A 20,135-nucleotide genomic window follows, 5' to 3' on the forward strand; every position below is an offset into this window, starting at 1 on the left:
GGGGAAGGGGGATCTTTGTCTTTGTGTAATTGAGTGATCAAAATGAGTGTGAGTGGTTAATTTAGCGTTTGCTACTGAGCGGATGTGGAGAGTGTAGTGTAGTGTAGAGTGTATAGTAGTGTATAGTGTAGTGTATAGTGTAGTGTATAGTAGTGTAGTGTATAGTAGTGTAGTGTATAGTGTAGTGTATAGCAGAGGTGGGACTAAGTCATTGTTATGCAAGTCCAAGTCGAGTCGCAAGTCATCAAATTCATGACTCGAGTCTGACTCGAGACCAAGTCACATGACTCGAGTCCACACCTCTGGTGTATAGTAGTGTATAGTGTATAGTAGTGTAGTGTATAGTAGTGTAGTGTATAGTGTAGTGTATAGTGTAGTGTATAGTGTAGTGTATCATAGTGTATAGTGTAGTGTATAATGTAGTGTATAGTAGTGTATAGTGTAGTAGTGTAGTGTATAGTAGTGTATAGTGTAGTGTATATTAGTGTAGTGTATATTAGTGTAGTGTATAGTAGTGTAGTGTATAGTGTAGTGTATGGTGGTTTATAGTAGTGTATAGTGTAGTGTATAGTGTAGTGTATAGTAGTGTATAATGTAGTGTATAGCAGTGTAGAGTATAGTAGTGTATAGTGTAGTGTATAGTAGTTTAGAGTGCTCGGTATGCGAGTGAGTGGTGTAGATGTGAGGGGTTTTAGTAAATTGCGATGTTTGTAGAGTTGAATTTGAGCGTGTGGCTGAGAGTTCGTTACTGCGAGTGATTCTGTGAGTCAGTGAATGTGAGTGAGTGAATGTGAGTGGCTGGGTGAGTATGAGTGGGTGAGTGTGTGTGAGTGGGTGAGTGGGTGAATGTGAGTGAGTGAACGTGAGTGAGTGGGTGAGTGTGTGAGTGGGTGAGTGGGTGAATGTGAGTGAGTGAACGTGAGTGAGTGGGTGAGTGTGTGAGTGGGTGAGTGGGTGAATGTGAGTGAGTGAACGTGAGTGAGTGGGTGAGTGTGTGAGTGGATGAATGTGAGTGAGTGAACGTGAGTGAGTGGGTGAGTGTGTGAGTGGGTGAGTGGGTGAATGTGAGTGAGTGAACGTGAGTGAGTGGGTGAGTGTGTGAGTGGGTGAGTGGGTGAATGTGAGTGAGTGAACGTGAGTGAGTGGGTGAGTGTGTGAGTGGATGAATGTGAGTGAGTGAAGGTGAGTGAGTGGGTGAGTGTGTGAGTGGGTGAATGTGAGTGAGTGAACGTGAGTGAGTGGGTGAGTGTGTGAGTGGGTGAGTGGGTGAATGTGAGTGAGTGAACGTGAGTGAGTGGGTGAGTGTGTGAGTGGATGAATGTGAGTGAGTGAAGGTGAGTGAGTGGGTGAGTGTGTGAGTGGGTGAATGTGAGTGAGTGAACGTGAGTGAGTGGGTGAGTGTGTGAGTGGGTGAGTGGGTGAATGTGAGTGAGTGAACGTGAGTGAGTGGGTGAGTGTGTGAGTGGGTGAGTGGGTGAATGTGAGTGAGTGAACGTGAGTGAGTGGGTGAGTGTGTGAGTGGGTGAGTGGGTGAATGTGAGTGAGTGAATGAGTGCGGGTTGACTGAGTGGACGTGAGTGGCTGGGTGAGTTGGTGAGTGGGTGAGTGGGTTCATGTGAGTGAGTGAATGTGGGTGACTGAGTGAACGTGAGTGGGTGGGTGAGTGTGAGTGGGTGAGTGAGTGTGAGTGGGTGAGTGGGTTCATGTGAGTGAGTGAATGTGGGTGACTAAGTGAACGTGAGTGGGTGGGTGAGTGTGAGTGGGTGAGTGAGTGTGTGAGTGTGAGTGGGTGAGTGTGGGTAAGCACGTCAGTGTGGGTGAGGATGGGTGAGTGTGGGTGAGTGGCTGGGTGAGTGTGAGTGGGTGAGTATGAGTGAGTGAGTGGATGTGGTTGACTGAGTGAGTGTGAGTGGCTGGGTGAGTGTGAGTGTGTGAGTGGGTGAGTGTGGGTGAGTGTGTGAGTGGGTGAGTGGCTGTGTGAGTGGGTGAGTGAGTGCGGGTGAGTGGCTGGGTGAGTGTGAGTGGGTGAGTGGGTGAGTGTGGGTGAGTGTGTGAGTGGGTGAGTGCGTCAGTGTGGGTGAGTGTGTGTGTGAGTGAGTGAATGTGAGTGTGAGTGTGTGAGTGCGTCAGAGAGAGAGAGTGAGTGTGTGAGTGAGAGTGAGTGAGTGTGAGTGGCTGGGTGAGTGTGAGTTGGAGAGAGTGAGTGTGTGATGAGTGTGTGAGTGTGACTGAGTGAGTGTGAGTGAGTGAGTGCGTCAGAGAGAGAGAGAGAGTGCGCGTGTGATGAGTGTGTGAGTGTGACTGAGTGAGTGTGAGTGAGTGAGTGCGTCAGAGAGAGAGAGTGAGTGTGTGATGAGTGTGTGAGTGTGACTGAGTGAGTGTGAGTGAGTGCGTCAGAGAGAGAGAGTGAGTGTGTGATGAGTGTGTGAGTGTGACTGAGTGAGTGTGAGTGAGTGAGTGCGTCAGAGAGAGAGAGAGTGCGCGTGTGATGAGTGTGTGAGTGTGTCTGAGTGTGAGTGAGTGAGTGCGTCAGAGAGAGAGTGAGTGTGTGATGAGTGTGTGAGTGTGACTGAGTGAGTGTGAGTGAGTGAGTGCGTCAGAGAGAGAGTGAGTGTGTGATGAGTGTGACTGAGTGAGTGTGAGTGTGGGTGAGTGTGTGAGTGGGTGAGTGCGTCAGTGTGTGAGTGAGTGAGTGAATGTGAGTGAGAGTGAGTGAGTGCGTCAGAGAGAGAGAGTGAGTGTGTGAGTGAGTGTGAGTGGCTGGGTGAGTGTGAGTGGGTGAGTGTGAGTGAATGTGAGTGAGTGTGTCACAGAGAGAGAGAGTGAGTGTGTGATGAGTGTGTGAGTGTGACTGAGTGAGTGTGAGTGAGTGAGTGCGTCAGAGAGAGAGAGTGAGTGTGTGATGAGTGTGAGTGAGTGTGAGTGGCTGGGTGAGTGTGAGTGGGTGAGTGTGAGTGAATGTGAGTGAGTGTGTCACAGAGAGAGAGAGTGTGTGATGAGTGTGACACTCACACGCGTCAGCTCATGGGCGCTGTACATCTCGTCTCCGTGGACCTCGGGACGCGAACTCCTCACCTCTCTCACTCGCTCACCCCCCCCGCCAACAACTACAGCAACTCACCCTCCACTCACATCAACGACTTCACTCATCTCGCCTCGCCACGTGCTTTATACTGCGCGCCGTCGCTCACGTGACTTCCGATCAGCGCACGCGGCGGGGGGGGGGAGCGGTGGCGCAGCGGTTAGCGCCGCTAACAGCGCTGACGGCGAATTCGAGCAAAGCGAAGAGCCGAGAGTTCCATGCTCCGTGTGAGACCCGGCGTCGTTTTTGCTCGGGTGGTCGTTCGACGCAGCCTTAAACGAGCGCGTGGTGTTGGTTACCCACCCACCCCATCGTGTGCCCGTGGGCTGCCTTAATAGGTGCTCGCTAACAGGACTGGATTAAGATGTTGTAGACCCACTGGGATACAGCTAGCGTGAGGTCCCCCCCAAAGTAATATTTTCAAAAGTAAAAACTAAATTTAAGAAAAAATTTTTTTTAATTTTTTACAATGCTAACATTTTTTTCGTTTTTTTTTAAACATTCACCAACGAAATAACGTTTCACTCCATCTCTGGAAGTCCCCCATCAGCTGCCCTGAGGCCAACTACAGCCCCTCCTGAAGCCCCCCGTGTTTTGACCCGGCCCTGCCCGCTGACAGCTCTCGCCCCAACGCTCTCTGCTCAAAGGGGGGCCCCGCACGCGGTGCCAGGTCGCGGGCAACTCCGATGGGGGGTTCCTGAGCCCTTCGCTGGAGTCCGCCTCGAATGAGCGGGTTGTGTGAACAGCGCCGGTGGGGGAGACAAAGGCGGCCGGGCGTAGCGATGGTCACGACAACCGCTTTGGCGCTGTTCACGTAACAGCACTTGCCGCAAAAGTCGAGCAAGGCCATACGGGGGTTCTTTGTCTTTGTGCCCACAACCGTAAAACACAACATACACACAACATAACACACAACACCACACACACAACACACACACCACATACACCCCACACACTCCACACACACAACACACACAACACACACACAACACACCACACACACCACACACACACACCACACACACAACACACCACACACACCCCACACACACAACACACACACAACACCCCACACACAACACACACACACACCACACACACACCCCACACACAAGCCACTCCATTCTGTGAGACGAAACTTGAGGAAGTCAGAGACACAAAGTATCGATCGACATCATTGAGTCAGTGGTGGAAATTCCACAGTGCTATTGCGAGGCTACAGCGATCAGCACAGAGTATGAAGTGATGCGTGAACAAACACACAAAGACAAAGGTCCCCCACATAGCCTGCACGGGCTTTTGGGGCAAGTGCTGTTAGCGAGTAGCCCCTATGAAGACCGGCACGGCACACGAGGGGGTGGGTGGCCAGCATCACGCCCGGCCACTTTTGTCTCCCTGGTAGCAATGTTCGTACACATCGCACCAGGTACTCATTCGAGGCTGAGTCGACCTAGAAGAGCACCATGGACCGGTTCACATAATCGTCTCTGGTGTTGGCCGTGAGCGGGAATCGAACTCGGGTCGCCGGGTTCGTAGCGCAGCGTAGCGCTAACCGGTACACCACCGCTCCCCACACACACACAGACACACACACAGACACACACACAGACACACACACACAGACACACACACAGACACACACACACAGACACACACACACACACAGACACATAAACACACACACACAGACACACACACACAGACACACACACACAGTCACACACGCACACAGACACACACACACAGACACACAGACACACACACACGCACACAAACACACACACACTCACAGACACACACACACGTGCGTGTCTACAGCATTCACGTAAACATACACACAGAGCCGTCGATAGCGGGGTGCGGGGCGGGCCGCGATAAACCCCACCGCCTCCCGCCTCCCCCCAAAGCGCGGGGCCCTGGGCGGTCGGCCCAATTCGCCGCAACCCGTAGGGACGGCTCTGTGCAGGGCGGTTAAACCGGCGCGTCTAACAGGTGGTGGCGATGGTGGTGGTTGTAGCGGTGGTGGTGGCGGTGATGATGGCGGTGGCAGTGGTGGTGGTAGCAGTGGTGGTAGCGGTGGTGGTGGTGGCGGTAGTAGTGATGGTGGTTGCGATGGTGTTGGCGGTGGTGGTGGCGGCGGTGATGGTAGCGGTGGTGGTTGCGGTGGCGGTGGCAGCGGTGGTGGTGATGGTAGCGGTGGTGGTGGTGGCGTGGCCCCAACTGTTGACGACCTGCCAGTAAACAGACCACAGCAGCTCGTGGCTCCACTTGTTTCGGGCTCGGTTCGAGCTGACGCCGAGAGAACGACGACCTCTCTCTGGTGAAAGAACGACGAGGAAGCGGGACAGACGCAAGCCACGGTGATGGTGGTGGTGGTGATGGTGGTGGTGGTGGTGATGGTGGTGGTGGTGATGGTGGTGGTGATGGTGGTGGTGATGGTGGTGGTGATGGTGGTGGTGACAGTGATGGTGGTGATGGTGGTGGTGATGTTCGTGGTGGTGGTGATGGTGGTGACGGTGGTGATGGTGCTGATGGTGGTGATGGTGGTGTTGGTGATGGTGGTGGTGGTGATGGTGATGGTGGTGGTGGTGGTGGTGATGGTGGTGGTGATGGTGGTGGTGATGTTCGTGGTGGTGGTGGTGGTGGTGATGGTGATGGTGGTGATGATGGTGGTGTTGGTGATGGTGGTGGTGGTGATGATGATGGTGGTGGTGGTGACGGTGGTGATGGTGGTGGTGGTGGTGATGATGATGTTCGTGGTGGTGGTGGTGGTGGTGATGGTGATGGTGGTGGTGGTGATGATGGTGGTGTTGGTGATGGTGGTGGTGGTGGTGACGGTGGTGATGATGGTGGTGTTGGTGATGGTGGTGGTGGTGGTGATGGTGGTGGTGGTGGTGGTGATGATGGTGGTGGTGGTGACGGTGGTGATGATGGTGGTGTTGGTGATGGTGGTGGTGGTGGTGATGGTGGTGGTGGTGGTGATGATGATGGTGGTGGTGGTGACGGTGGTGATGGTGGTGGTGGTGGTGATGATGATGGTGGTGGTGGTGACGGTGGTGATGGTGATGGTGGTGGTGGTGATGATGGTGGTGGTGGTGATGGTGGTGGTGGTGGTGGTGGTGATGGTGATGGTGGTGGTGGTGATGATGGTGGTGGTGGTGATGGTGGTGGTGGTGGTGACGGTGGTGATGGTGATGGTGGTGGTGGTGATGGTGGTGGTGGTGGTGACGGTGGTGATGGTGTGACTGACGTTAACCGGCAGACTCAGCGACGTCAATGCAGACGACGAGGATGTCGCCTGCAACAACAACAACAAAGACAACACACACATCATCATTATCATCATCATCATCCCCATCATCATTATCATCATCATCATCACCATCGTCATCGTCGTCATCCCACGGGCTCAATCCTTAGCAATTGAAGCAGTTGTCACGTGGACACAGACGCCAAATGTGTCACTGCCTCGGCAGCGCCACCGGGCGCGTCGGAGACCAGCACACAACATGCCAGTAACATGCCAGTATCATGCCAGTAACATGCCAGGAACGGCAACGTTCGTTAATTGGCCGCGTCGGGTGGAGGAGGGTGTACGACGCGACGTCTTAACGCCTGAACGCGAACTCACGCAACGTCGTGTTGGTGGTGGGCAAAGCGCCGAGAGCGCGTGCCGAGCCGCCGCCAAGATGATGGAGGTGAGACTCAGACCCCATGAGTTCCCACGGGAGATGAGACTCAGACCCCGTGAGGACCCACGGGAGATGAGACTCAGACCCCGTGAGGACCCACGGGAGATGAGACTCAGACCCCATGAATTCCCACGGGAGATGAGACTCAGACCCCGTGAGGACCCACGGGAGATGAGACTCAGACCCCGTGAGGACCCACGGGAGATGAGACTCAGACCCCGTGAGGACCCACGGGAGATGAGACTCAGACCCCGTGAGGACCCACGGGAGATGAGACTCAGACCCCGTGAGGACCCACGGGAGATGAGACTCAGACCCCGTGAGGACCCACGGGAGATGAGACTCAGACCCCGTGAGGACCCACGGGAGATGAGACTCAGACCCCATGAATTCCCACGGGAGATGAGACTCAGACCCCGTGAGGACCCACGGGAGATGAGACTCAGACCCCGTGAGGACCCACGGGAGATGAGACTCAGACCCCGTGAGGACCCACGGGAGATGAGACTCAGACCCCGTGAGGACCCACGGGAGATGAGACTCAGACCCCGTGAGGACCCACGGGAGATGAGACTCAGACCCCGTGAGGACCCACGGGAGATGAGACTCAGACCCCGTGAGTTCCCACGGGAGATGAGACTCAGACCCCGTGAGTTCCCACGGGAGATGAGACTCAGACCCCGTGAGGACCCACGGGAGATGAGACTCAGACCCCGTGAGGACCCACGGGAGATGAGACTCAGACCCCGTGAGGACCCACGGGAGATGAGACTCAGACCCCGTGAGGACCCACGGGAGATGAGACTCAGACCCCGTGAGGACCCACGGGAGATGAAACTCAGACCCCGTGAGGACCCACGGGAGATGAGACTCAGACCCCGTGAGGACCCACGGGAGATGAGACTCAGACCCCGTGAGGACCCACGGGAGATGAGACTCAGACCCCATGAATTCCCACGGGAGATGAGACTCAGACCCCGTGAGGACCCACGGGAGATGAGACTCAGACCCCGTGAGGACCCACGGGAGATGAGACTCAGACCCCGTGAGGACCCACGGGAGATGAGACTCAGACCCCGTGAGGACCCACGGGAGATGAGACTCAGACCCCGTGAGGACCCACGGGAGATGAGACTCAGACCCCGTGAGGACCCACGGGAGATGAGACTCAGACCCCGTGAGTTCCCACGGGAGATGAGACTCAGACCCCGTGAGTTCCCACGGGAGATGAGACTCAGACCCCGTGATGACCCACGGGAGATGAGACTCAGACCCCGTGAGTTCCCACGGGAGATGAGACTCAGACCCCGTGAGTTCCCACGGGAGATGAGACTCAGACCCCGTGAGGACCCACGGGAGATGAGACTCAGACCCCGTGAGTTCCCACGGGAGATGAGACTCAGATCCCGTGAAGACCCACGGGAGATGAGACTCAGACCCCGTGAGGACCCACGGGAGATGAGACTCAGACCCCGTGAGGACCCACGGGAGATGAGACTCAGACCCCGTGAGGACCCACGGGAGATGAGACTCAGACCCCGTGAGTTCCCACGGGAGATGAGACTCAGACCCCGTGAGTTCCCACGGGAGATGAGACTCAGACCCCGTGAGGACCCACGGTCCTTGTGGTGAACATGCAACTCTCTATCGTCTACACCGTACAGACGCAACACGTCGAGTCCACGTTTGCTGTACAGCGACTCTTCTACTTACGAACGAGTTAGGTTCCAGAGGTCTGTTCGTAAGTCGGCATTGTGCACTAAACACGGGAAATGGCTTTAAAAGTTGTATAATCTCCTGCAGATGTAGATGCCACTGGTTCTTCACGTTCTGCAGATGTAGATGCCACTGGTTCTTCACGTTCTGCAGATGTAGATGCCACTGATTCTTCACGTTCTGCAGATGTAGATGCCACTGGTTCTTCATGTTTTGCAGATGTAGATGCCACTGGTTCTTCATGTTTTGCAGATGTAGATGCCACTGGTTCTTCATGTTTTGTAGATGTAGATGCCACTGGTTCTTCATGTTTTGTAGATGTAGATGCCACTGGTTCTTCACGTTCTGCAGATGTAGATGCCACTGGTTCTTCACGTTCTGCAGATGTAGATGCCTCTGGTTCTTCATGTTTTGCAGATGTAGATGCCACTGGTTCTTCACGTTTTGCAGATGTAGATCCCACTGGTTCTTCACGTTCTGCAGATGTAGATGCCACTGATTCTTCACGTTCTGCAGATGTAGATGCCACTGGTTCTTCATGTTTTGCAGATGTAGATGCCACTGGTTCTTCATGTTTTGCAGATGTAGATGCCACTGGTTCTTCACGTTCTGCAGATGTAGATGCCACTGGTTCTTCACGTTCTGCAGATGTAGATGCCACTGGTTCTTCACGTTCTGCAGATGTAGATGCCACTGGTTCTTCACGTTCTGCAGATGTAGATGCCACTGGTTCTTCACGTTCTGCAGATGTAGATGCCACTGGTTCTTCACGTTCTGCAGATGTAGATGCCACTGGTTCTTCACGTTCTGCAGATGTAGATGCCACTGGTTCTTCACGTTCTGCAGATGTAGATGCCACTGGTTCTTCACGTTCTGCAGATGTAGATGCCTCTCGGACGCGTTTCGGGTTTTCTCTGGGCACGAAGATGATCGCCTCTCATACGGCGAAGCACTCCACAAGTTGGCTACGTACGGTTGCGAAAGAAGTCCAACACGCACACACACCAATAACCCGACATTCGCCACTAAGTGACGGTGCCAGGCCAGGTGCACTTTGAGGCTATCACTGACAGGAGGAGGTCTCGGGACAGACCCGGCAGGTGCCACGGGTTGGCTGACTGAGATGACCGGTAGATGCACCACCAGCAGCTGTACCCCCCTACTTGCCAGGCTAGGTGCAGGAGGTCACAGGACAGACCCAGTAGGTGCCACGGGTTGGCTGACTGAGATGACCGGTAGATGAACCACCACCAGCTGTACCCCCCCACTGTGCCAGGCTAGGTGCAGGAGGTCATGGGGCAGACCCAGCAGGTGCCACGGGTTGGCTGACTGAGATGACCGGTAGATGCACCACCAGCTGTACCTCCCTACTGTGCCAGGCTCGGTGCAGGAGGTCTTGGGACAGACCCAGCAGGTGCCACGGGTTGGCTGACTGAGATGAGTGGTAGATGCACCACCAGCTGTAACCCCCCTACTGTGCCAGGCTAGGTGCAGGAGGTCTCGAGACAGACCCGGCAGGTGCCATGGGTTGGCTGACTGAGATGACCACTGGTAGATGAACCACCACCAGCTGTACCCCCTACTGTGCCAGGCTAGGTGCAGGAGGTCTTGGGACAGACCCATTAGGTGCCACGGGTTGGCTGACTGAGATGACCGGTAGATGCACCACCAGCTGTACCCCCCTACTGTGCCAGGCTAGGTGCAGGAGGTCTTGGGACAGACCCGGCAGGTGCCATGGGTTGGCTGACTGAGATGACCGGTAGATGCACCACCACCAGCTGTACCCTCTACTGTGCAGTGCTTGATTAAGCTAGTTCGGGGCCTGTAGCATATCATGTTATAAAGGGGCCCTAAATATAAAAAACACACAAAAACATAAAAAACGCACATTTTTAACTTGCGTAGTAAAGTAATTGTATTTTTTCATTTGCTGTACAGCCAGATAATACGACAAATCGCTAAACCTAAACACCCAGTCATTCAAAAAGTCGAAGGCGGTACAGTACTATAGCAATAGAGCAAGCGCATAATCACTGAACCGGAATTGATAGCTTGAAAGCATTTAGCGCGGGGCCCTTGAAAGTGCGGGGCCCGTAGCTACTACACATGTAGTAGCTACATATGTAGTAGTAGCTACTACATGTGTAGTAGTAGCTGCTACATGTGTAGTAGTAGCTGCTACTACATATGTAGTAGTAGCTGCTACTACATATGTAGTAGCAACTACTACATGTGTAGTAGTAGCTGCTACATGTGTAGTAGTAGCTACTACATGTGTAGTAGTAGCTGCTACTACATATGTAGCTACTTTTGCTACGAGGATAATCCGACACTGCCACTGTGCCAATTTGCTGCATTTTATCCACCCGCGGCTTCGCTCGTTGTTGTGAGCGTCGCTCCTCTGCCCTCCGTTGTTTCCGGAGGGCGGTTGCCTCCAACTGCCCAGTAGCGTCAACATCAGCACACACACACAAACAACAACAATAACAATACCAAGCAAAACAATTGGCAAACATTTGAAAGCAAGGACAACCCCTGCCTTTGTTATGAGAGGTGTGGAGTGGCACCGTAAATCGACGAACGAAAATGAAATCAAGTAACAGCATTGGTCAGGCAAGTCCCACGATCGACACTTCGTGTGGAGGGGAGGATGCAGGGGGGGGGGCAGGGTGGGTGGGGGGGCAGAGTGGGTGGGGGGGGGGGGGTAGGGTGGGTAGGGGGGCCAGAGTGGGTGGGGGGGCAGGGTGAGTGGGGGGTGGGCAGAGTGGGTGGGGGGGGGGGGCATAGTGGGTGGGGGCGGCAGAGTGGGTGGGGGGCGGCAGGGTGAGTGGGGGGGCAGAGTGAGTGGGTGGGGGGGGCAGAGTGGGTGGGGGGCAGAGTGGGTGGGTGGGGCAGGGTGGGTGGGTGGGGACAGAGTGGGTGGAGGGGGGTAGGGTGAGTGGGGGGGGGGCAGAGTGGGTGAGGGGGGGGGCAGAGTGGGTGGGGGGGGGCAGAGTGGGTGGGGGGGGACAGAGTGGGTGGAGGGGGGTAGGGTGAGTGGGGGGGGGGCAGAGTGGGTGGGGGGGGACAGAGTGGGTGGAGGGGGGTAGGGTGAGTGGGGGGGGGGCAAAGTGGGTGGGGGGGGGGCAGAGTGGGTGGGGGGTGCAGGGTGGGTGGGGGGGGCAGAGTGGGTGGGGGGGGTAGGGTGGGTGGGGGGGCAGAGTGGGTGGGGGGGGGCAGAGTGGGTGGGGGGGGGTAGGGTGAGTGGGGGGGGGGCAAAGTGGGTGGGGGGGGGGCAGAGTGGGTGGGGGGGGCAGAGTGGGTGGGGGGGGACAGAGTGGGTGGAGGGGGGTAGGGTGAGTGGGGGGGGGGCAAAGTGGGTGGGGGGGGGGCAGAGTGGGTGGGGGGGGCAGGGTGGGTGGGGGGGGCAGAGTGGGTGGGGGGGGTAGGGTGGGTGGGGGGGCAGAGTGGGTGGGGGGGGGCAGAGTGGGTGGGGGGGCAGAGTGGGTGGGGGGGGGTAGGGTAGGTGGGGGGGCCAGAGTGGGTGGGGGGGCAGGGTGAGTGGGGGGTGGGCAGAGTGGGTGGGGGGGGGGGCATAGTGGGTGGGGGCGGCAGAGTGGGTGGGGGGCGGCAGGGTGAGTGGGGGGGCAGAGTGAGTGGGTGGGGGGGGCAGAGTGGGTGGGGGGCAGAGTGGGTGGGTGGGGCAGGGTGGGTGGGTGGGGACAGAGTGGGTGGAGGGGGGTAGGGTGAGTGGGGGGGGGGGGGCAGAGTGGGTGGGGGGGGGCAGAGTGGGTGGGGGGGGGCAGAGTGGGTGGGGGGGGACAGAGTGGGTGGGGGGGGACAGAGTGGGTGGAGGGGGGTAGGGTGAGTGGGGGGGGGCAGGGTGGGTGGGGGGGGGGCAGAGTGGGTGGGGGGGGCAGGGTGGGTGGGGGGGCAGAGTGGGTGGGGGGGGGCAGAGTGGGTGGGGGGGGCAGGGTGGGTGGGGGGCAGAGTGGGTGGGGGGGGCAGAGTGGGTGGGGGGGGTAGGGTGGGTGGGGGGGCAGAGTGGGTGGGGGGGGGCAGAGTGGGTGGGGGGGCAGAGTGGGTGGGGGGGGGGCAGAGTGGGTGGGGGGGGGTAGGGTGGGTGGGGGGGCAGAGTGGGTGGGGGGGCAGAGTGGGTGGGGGGGGGCAGAGTGGGTGGGGGGGGGGCAGAGTGGGTGGGTGGGGCAGGGTGAGTGGGGGGGGCAGAGTGGGTGGGGGGTGGCAGGGTGAGTGGGGGGGGGGCAGGGTGGGTGGGTGGGGCAGGGTGGGTGGGTGGGGCAGGGTGAGTGGGGGGGGGGGCAGGATGAGTGGGGGGCACCCGTCATCCACCAGTGGCGTTACAAACCTCTGCAAATTCATATATTCATAATTGTAATAACTAATCTTTCTCAAACAATTGACCGTTTCTTCTCATTCTCTCTCTGTGTGTGCGCGTGTGTTTTTTTTTTGTCAAGACGGCACTTTAATAAGAATAATAATGAATGAATGAAACAAGTCGTAGCTATGAGGCAAGATAAGGGGGGGGGGGTGGCATGGGCAGCGGGTGGCCACCCTTGCGTGACTTCCCGTTGCGACAGCGCGCACAGCGAGGAGGCCACGATCATCCCTCTCCTCGAACTCTCGTGCCCGGTACAGTGGCTGTGTCGTACATCCACCTCCACCCGACGCAGACAACCTCAACTATATTTATATATCTTCTTGGTTCTTTCGGTAAAGTCACGTAGAAGGGAAGTAATAAAATAATAAAAATAAAACATAATAAAACAATTCTCACGACGTTTCGGCCACAACGCAAGCAGCCGTCCTCAGGCGAAGAATGAGAACATTATCAAGCTAGGAGCTTATATAGGTGTAGCGAGGAGGAGCGCCTTAACAAAAGAATGTGCATATGAAGAGGAATTTATATTTATATACGATGAAGGAGAAAAACGACGCTAAAGTAGTAACACGTTTGAGCTTCTCTGTTTTTTTTACTCACGTGACAATCTTTTGGTCATCGACGGTGTCGGGTGGAGGTGGGGTGCACTACACAAATTCACATTTACGCGATCAAACTCCCAACAACGACAATCTCCCCCCAAAATGAATCGCGAATAATGTCACGGTGGCTTTTCGGGCCCAGAGTCTTCTCTGCTGCCAGATTCTACTCCACAATAAGTTTTTTTTTATTTTGGGGTTAGGATCGCGTCAATATAAATGTGTCGTCAAACCAGCCACCACCCGACACAGCCGATTGGTGTGGTTGTAAATGTTGTGGATTTGCTCTCCAACACACCGGTGTTGCTGTACTAGTGACGAATTGGCCACGTTCTGTTTACGTGACAGCCCTTACTAGTTGGATATGTCGGGTGGTGGCGGCTTTGACGACACATTTATATATTTATTTACACGATCGAACCCAAAAACTTCTATTATCGATTATATTGGTCCCGAAAGCCTCCTACGACGCGTTCAACTGAATCGACTCCACTGTCCCCTCGAACTCAAATACCTGAGAAAACCATCGTCGCGTGGACAAGGTGATATTGTGTTTATTTTGTCAGTCATCGGTGGCAGCTCGTGACATTTCCACGACGTGGGGCTGTTTGTTGAGTGACCTCTGAAAAGACGGCGTTCTCATTGAGAAAAACCCCATCGTGTTATTGTCATTCCCGTGAAAGTCATACAACTGTCCCATCTTTCGATTTAAAGCTTTCGTGACTGCAGGGATTCATCTTCTTGGTTCTTTCGGTAAAGTGACGTAAAAGGGAAATAATAAAATAATAAAAATAAAACATAATAAAATAATTCTCACGACGTTTCGGCCACAACGCAAGCAGCCGTCCTCAGGTGAAGACCAGGTCTGTCGGGGAGATAGCGCCTGACAGACCTGGTCTTCACCTGAGGACGGCTGCTTGCGTTGTGGCCGAAACGTCGTGAGAATTATTTGATTATGTTTTATTTGAATGTAAATTTTATTATTTTATTATTTCCCTTCTACATGACTTTGCCGAAAGAACCAAGAAGATGAACTGTCCCATCTACCAACGGATTGGCATCCAGAAGCGATACGACTACGAAGTGACACAGCACTCATACCCTGTCCCCATGCCCCTCAAAGTCCGCACCACGCAAACCCCCCTTTGACACGGCCAAAAGCCTCAAGAACAATTTCGATTTAAAGCTTTCGTGACTGCAGGGATTCATCTTCTTGGTTCTTTCGGTAAAGTCACGTAGAATGGAAGTAATAAAATAAAAAAAAGTTTTATTTTTATTATTTTATTATTTCCATTCTACGTGACTTTATCGAAAGAACCAAGAAGACCATAAGAACAATTCAAGATCAGCCGACACGACTCAACAAATCCTTTCAATGCTATATACTCTTTGGTTCTGTCGGCAAAGTCACGTAGGTAGAAATAAAATACAACAAAAAATTACGACGGTTTCGATCGCAACACAAAGCAATCTTTATCAGGTGGAACAACCACAGCAATAAATATGCTGAGGTAGGCGAGAAAGCCGCCATGGCATAGAGCTTGTATAGGTAAGAAAGTGGGAGGGAGAGAATCTAGATTTGAAGCTTTCGTGACTGCAAGGATTCATACTCTTAATTCTTTCGGTAAAGTCACGTAGGTAAAAAATGAAATTAAAATTACTAAAAAATAAAATAATAAAAATCACGACGTTTCGGAGGCAACACAAGTCTCCGTCATCAGGTGGGACCGATAAAATTAAGAAAATAAAATAATAAAAATCACGACGTTTCGGAGGCAACGCAAGTCTCCGTCATCAGGTGGGACAGATTAAATTAATAAAAAACAAAATAATAAATCACGACGTTTCGGAGTCAACATAAGTCTCCGTCATCAGGTGGGACCGATAAAATTAAGAAAATAAAATAATAAAAATCACGACGTTTCGGAGTCAACACAAGTCTCCGTCATCAGGTGGGACCGATAAAATTAAGAAAATAAAATAATAAAAATCACGACGTTTCGGAGGCAACGCAAGTCTCCGTCATCGGTCCCACCTGATGACGGAGACTTGTGTTGCCTCCGAAACGTCGTGATTTTTATTATTTTATTTTTATTAATTTTAATTTAAATTTCATTTTTTACCTACGTGACTTTACCGAAAGAACTAAGAGTAGGGAGATAATCCTTTCGAAGTGACTATTTCGGAGTGATTCCACAGTGGGTCGTTTCTAATTCTTCGTATGCTGCACCTACCATCGCTGCTGCCTCCTCCTCCAGCGTGTACCCCGTGACCTGCTCGATTTCCCTTAGTTTGTGACATCGTCTCGCCACAGCCACGTGACGCCTGATTGGGTCTCGAACGGCGCGGCTGCAAATGCGAGAATCGAATCGCGACCAGTGAAGGGGAACTCTCTCCTCGAGGCACGGATCAGGCTGTAGCGTTGCAGCGGTTTCGATTACGAACAACTTAAAATGTTATCTTTTTGGTTCTTTCGGTAAAGTGACGTAGAAGGGAAATAATAAAATAATAAAACATAAAATATAATAAAATAATTCTCACGACGTTTCGGCCACAACGCAAGCAGCCGTCCCCAGGTGGTCTTCACCTGAGGACCTGAGGACGGCTGCTTGCGTTGTGGCCGAAACGTCGTGAGAATTATTTTTTATTATGTTTTGTTATTATTATTTTATTATTTCCCTTCTACGTGACTTTACCGAAAGAACCAAGAAGATGAATCCCTGCAGTCACGAAAGCTTTAAATCGATACTTAAAATGTTATCTTCATTCGGCGAGTCAACCTTGCAAGAATCATTATGAAAAAATAACATTTAAACGCGTAAAATGTTTTATAGAAAAGTAATTTTTTTGTTCCAAAAATAATTTCTCATCTCGTTGGAGCGGCACCCCAACGCGCCTTGTGGAGGAACCGCGCCCGTCAGTAAATCATCACGATGACGACGATGACGACGATGATCATGACGACGAATGTCCGATCAATACATGCAAGAGTAGTCGTGACAGCGCCGACGATTCGACAAACTCCGCTCCACCTAAACGCAATCATCTGCCCCATCAACCACCTCCGAGTACGAATTACAGCCGTCGCTCCACAACGTCAACATTGCCTGCCGCGCTCAACAAATTACATTCATGAATCGCCTTTATACAAGATACCCAAGGCGCTGTACATCACGTAAAGTAGATCATAAAGCAAAATAACGATCGCCGAGGGAAACCCAAGGAGTGTAGCAGAGAGAGAGAGCGCGCGGGGTTTAAACCACGCAACCAACATCTCCGAATCGCGAACAGCGCTAATATAAAAAATAAAAATTACACATTTTATTGAAACTATATTTTTTATTTTATGTTACCAGGTAAGGCCTCCAACTGAGCTACTATGTAGTAGCTCTTTTTATTCGGAGACAGCCCAACGAAGTGGCGGCTGATTATTTTCGCCACGTGGAGATCTACATCAGCGGCAAAATAGTCTAAAAGCGTGGCATTGGGGAGCGCGGATGGTTCATCTGACGGTTTTCGCAGTCAGTTACAACCCATACACTTAACTAAAACGAAACTCTTTTTTTGTATTTTACCAAGTAAGGCCCCCCACTGAACTTTCTGGCTATTTTTTTGTCAGAAACGACTCTGGCTATCACAAATGATAGCCCGACCACGTGGTGGCTTGTCACGTGGGAATTTATATCGGCAGCCGAATGCTCTGAACGCGTGGTGATGTTGTTTCCAAATGTGGTAGGAAAACAAAATCCGGAGCAAAAATCCACGCGACAAAGGGGGAAAGAGAGAGAGAGAGACCCAGACTCCATGACACGCAAACTCCAAATATACAGCAGTAGGCGTCGGCGTTTAGGATCAAAACCCACGACCTCCTGCACACCGGGCGAGGTAGTTAACATCTCGCAAGGCATTCACGCAACAACCCGGGGGATGGAGGGGGGGCTGCAAAGCTTCCAAAGCTTGTAACAACAACCGTGGTGGTGGTGGAGGCTCGTGAAGGACGCAAAGGATGCTTTCATAGCTTTATTTTGGTGATTTTCGAAAAGTGTATTGGTTTAGCCATGTTTGTTTGTTGTAGTACAGAGTTAGACTGATGGTCTTAATATAAGTTGTCTTGTGGTTGTTGTTGTTGTTGTTTGACTTGCATCCCACTGGGATGTTTGCACACAACGTTGGTGTATAACGGTGTTTTTTTCTGCAATATTTTGCTGTCTTTTCTTGGATTTTCTGTTTGCACTTAGTCACATAGTCACTTTAAGATGTTTTATGTTCATGTTTTTATTTTTTGTTTGTTGCGGTTGCACCCGATTCAAAAGCCGAATGGCTCACAGGGCTATACCTAATAAATGAACTTGAACTTGAAGCTACTGGGCAGTTGGAGGCGGTCGCCCTCCAACAACAACGGAGGGCAGAGGGGCGATGCACACAACAACGAGCGGAGCGCCGGGCGGCTAAAATGCAGCAAGTTGGCACAGTGGTGGGTACAGCTGGTGGTGCATCTGCCAGTCATCTCAGTCAGCCAACCCACGGCACCTGGGTTTGTCTCGTGACCTCCTGTCAGCAACGAGCCTTCGACACTTCTCTTGGCCTCAAAGCGCACCTGGCCTGGCACGGACGCCGTGGTGATATTACCATTACCCTGTAGCGAATGGCGGCTGTGGGTTATTGGTGGAGGTAGAACTCAGATAAACGACCCACCACATGACAGTTGGGATTGTGGTTGTTTTGAGGGGAGTCGGAACAACAACAGCAAACAACAGAAAGAAAATCTAATTCCGAACGGGTTCCAAAGTGCTGCTAGATACGAGATGAGCTGTTTAGATAATTTTCCGTCAACGTCGAATTTGCGTCTCAACCGTCGTGCCGATCGCAGCAGGGAGCCTGGCTGACAAGGCCCTCGGAACGACGGTTGCAACTTGAGGGTAGGGTCGCCAGTTGGGACGTCATCTCTCGCTTGGCCGAATAGAGGGCTGCCAGTGTTGGTCTCTCTTAAGTGTTAGTTTCTATTTCGATGTAAAGCTTTCGTGACTGCAGGGATTCATCTTCTTGGTTCTTTCGGTAAAGTCTTAAGTGTTAGTTTATATTTCGATTTAAAGCTTTCGTGACTGCAGGGATTCATCTTCTCGGTTCTTTCGGTAAAGTCTTAAGTGTTAGTTTCTATTTCGATTTAAAGCTTTCGTGACTGCAGGGATTCATCTTCTTGGTTCTTTCGGTAAAGTCACGTAGAATGGAAATAATAAAAAAAAATAAAGTAAGTTTAATGTTTATTATTTTATTATTTCCATTCTAATAATAAAAATGAAGATGTTTTTTATATGTATTATGTTATTATTTCCATTTTACGTGACTTTACCTAAAGAATCGAGAAGATGTTAGTTTCTAATGAAATTCATGGATGTCGTTCGTTTGAGAACGTGCGTTATCTACCGCAGGTATCCGCGCGTTATCCTTTCAGCCGTCAGCGTTGCACTTCATCCGATTGATAACGAGGATGTAAATCATTATCTCATCTCGACGGTAACCGCTTGCATTCAATTGCGAATTTCCGGAGGCCCAATTGAGCGGTCTCTCTCAGCGTGCACTCGACTTTATTTCTTCTATAAGTGCCTAAGTGGCCACCATTATGTTTCAAGATGGCAGATGTATTATTAGGAACAGCGTGCTTTCGCTACGTTGTCCTCACCTGAAGAAGGACGCTTGTGTTGCGCCCGAAACGTCGTGATTTAATTTAGTTGTTTTCATTTATTTAATTTTTTACCTACGTGACTTTACCGAAAAAAACAAAGTATGAATCCTTGCAGTCACGAAAGCTTCCAATCTAGAAATATATTTCTTATTGTTGTAGATTTCTTATTGTTGTTAGTGGTCAAACCTGACACAAGTTTTGGAAGTCCGGTCTTTCCATGTCCCATCAAACACAGCCAAGAATTAGGGCCACTGAATGTGCTATCCTTGCCTCAGATTAGCACGGTTGAATACGTACGGTGCGAAATAAGTTCCAACATGTACACATACATGCTGACAGAGTCAGAGACAGATGCTTATTTTTCCCATTTTGCCTGTGGACTGTATAATAAACACATTGAAGTCTGCGCTCATTCAATGGAGGAGGAGGAACAGGAGAACGATATCAACTCTTAACTAGGGAAGCCCGCTCATGGCTTTTAGAGCTCAACATTCACATAGAGATACATCGCGACCCATAGAAGCACATTAAAAACAATCCTAGATCGCGCGCGAGTGTGGCCACGCAACCTCCAAACAAATTATGGACCACATCTAGTAAACCCAGAGATGCCCAGACACTCAAACATACACAGAGACACATAGAGATGAATACTCAGAGATACATTCAGACATACAAAGATGCATTAAAGACACAAACCACGGCGGTGCGATTGTGGTCACGCAATCCCCAAAGAAACTACGGACCACGCAGTAAACACGCTGTGGTCTGCACCCCTTCCACGTGGACTTCCACGGTGAACTTTCGGAGGAACAGCGAATCGACACCAACTCTATGATAGAGGGGGTTGTTGTTGGGTTAGACCGCCGAAATATAAATGTGTCGTTAAAGCCGCTACCACCGGGCACAGACAAACAGCACCCCGGTATGAGGTGGCTCTCTAAGGAGTGCAGTGCGGTTCTGGAAATTAGAAAAAAATTGCCTT

The 20,135-nt window shown here is 52.1% G+C and overlaps 1 protein-coding gene across 1 annotated transcript in view; it reads right to left on the reverse strand.

Annotated features, from left to right (window-relative positions):
- LOC144942453 (uncharacterized) overlaps window positions 1–3,117 on the reverse strand; it is a 28,751-nt gene extending 25,634 nt beyond the window's left edge. The window contains exon 1 of the mRNA XM_078869323.1: window positions 3,013–3,117. Coding sequence (XP_078725449.1) covers window positions 3,013–3,039 — 27 coding nt within the window. The 5' untranslated portion in view covers window positions 3,040–3,117. The remainder of the gene's footprint in view (window positions 1–3,012) is intronic.
- Between the last annotated feature and the right edge of the window lie 17,018 nt (window positions 3,118–20,135).

This window comes from Lampetra fluviatilis, chromosome 27 (assembly GCF_964198595.1).
Source record: "Lampetra fluviatilis chromosome 27, kcLamFluv1.1, whole genome shotgun sequence".
Taxonomy (NCBI): Eukaryota; Metazoa; Chordata; class Hyperoartia; order Petromyzontiformes; family Petromyzontidae; genus Lampetra; species Lampetra fluviatilis.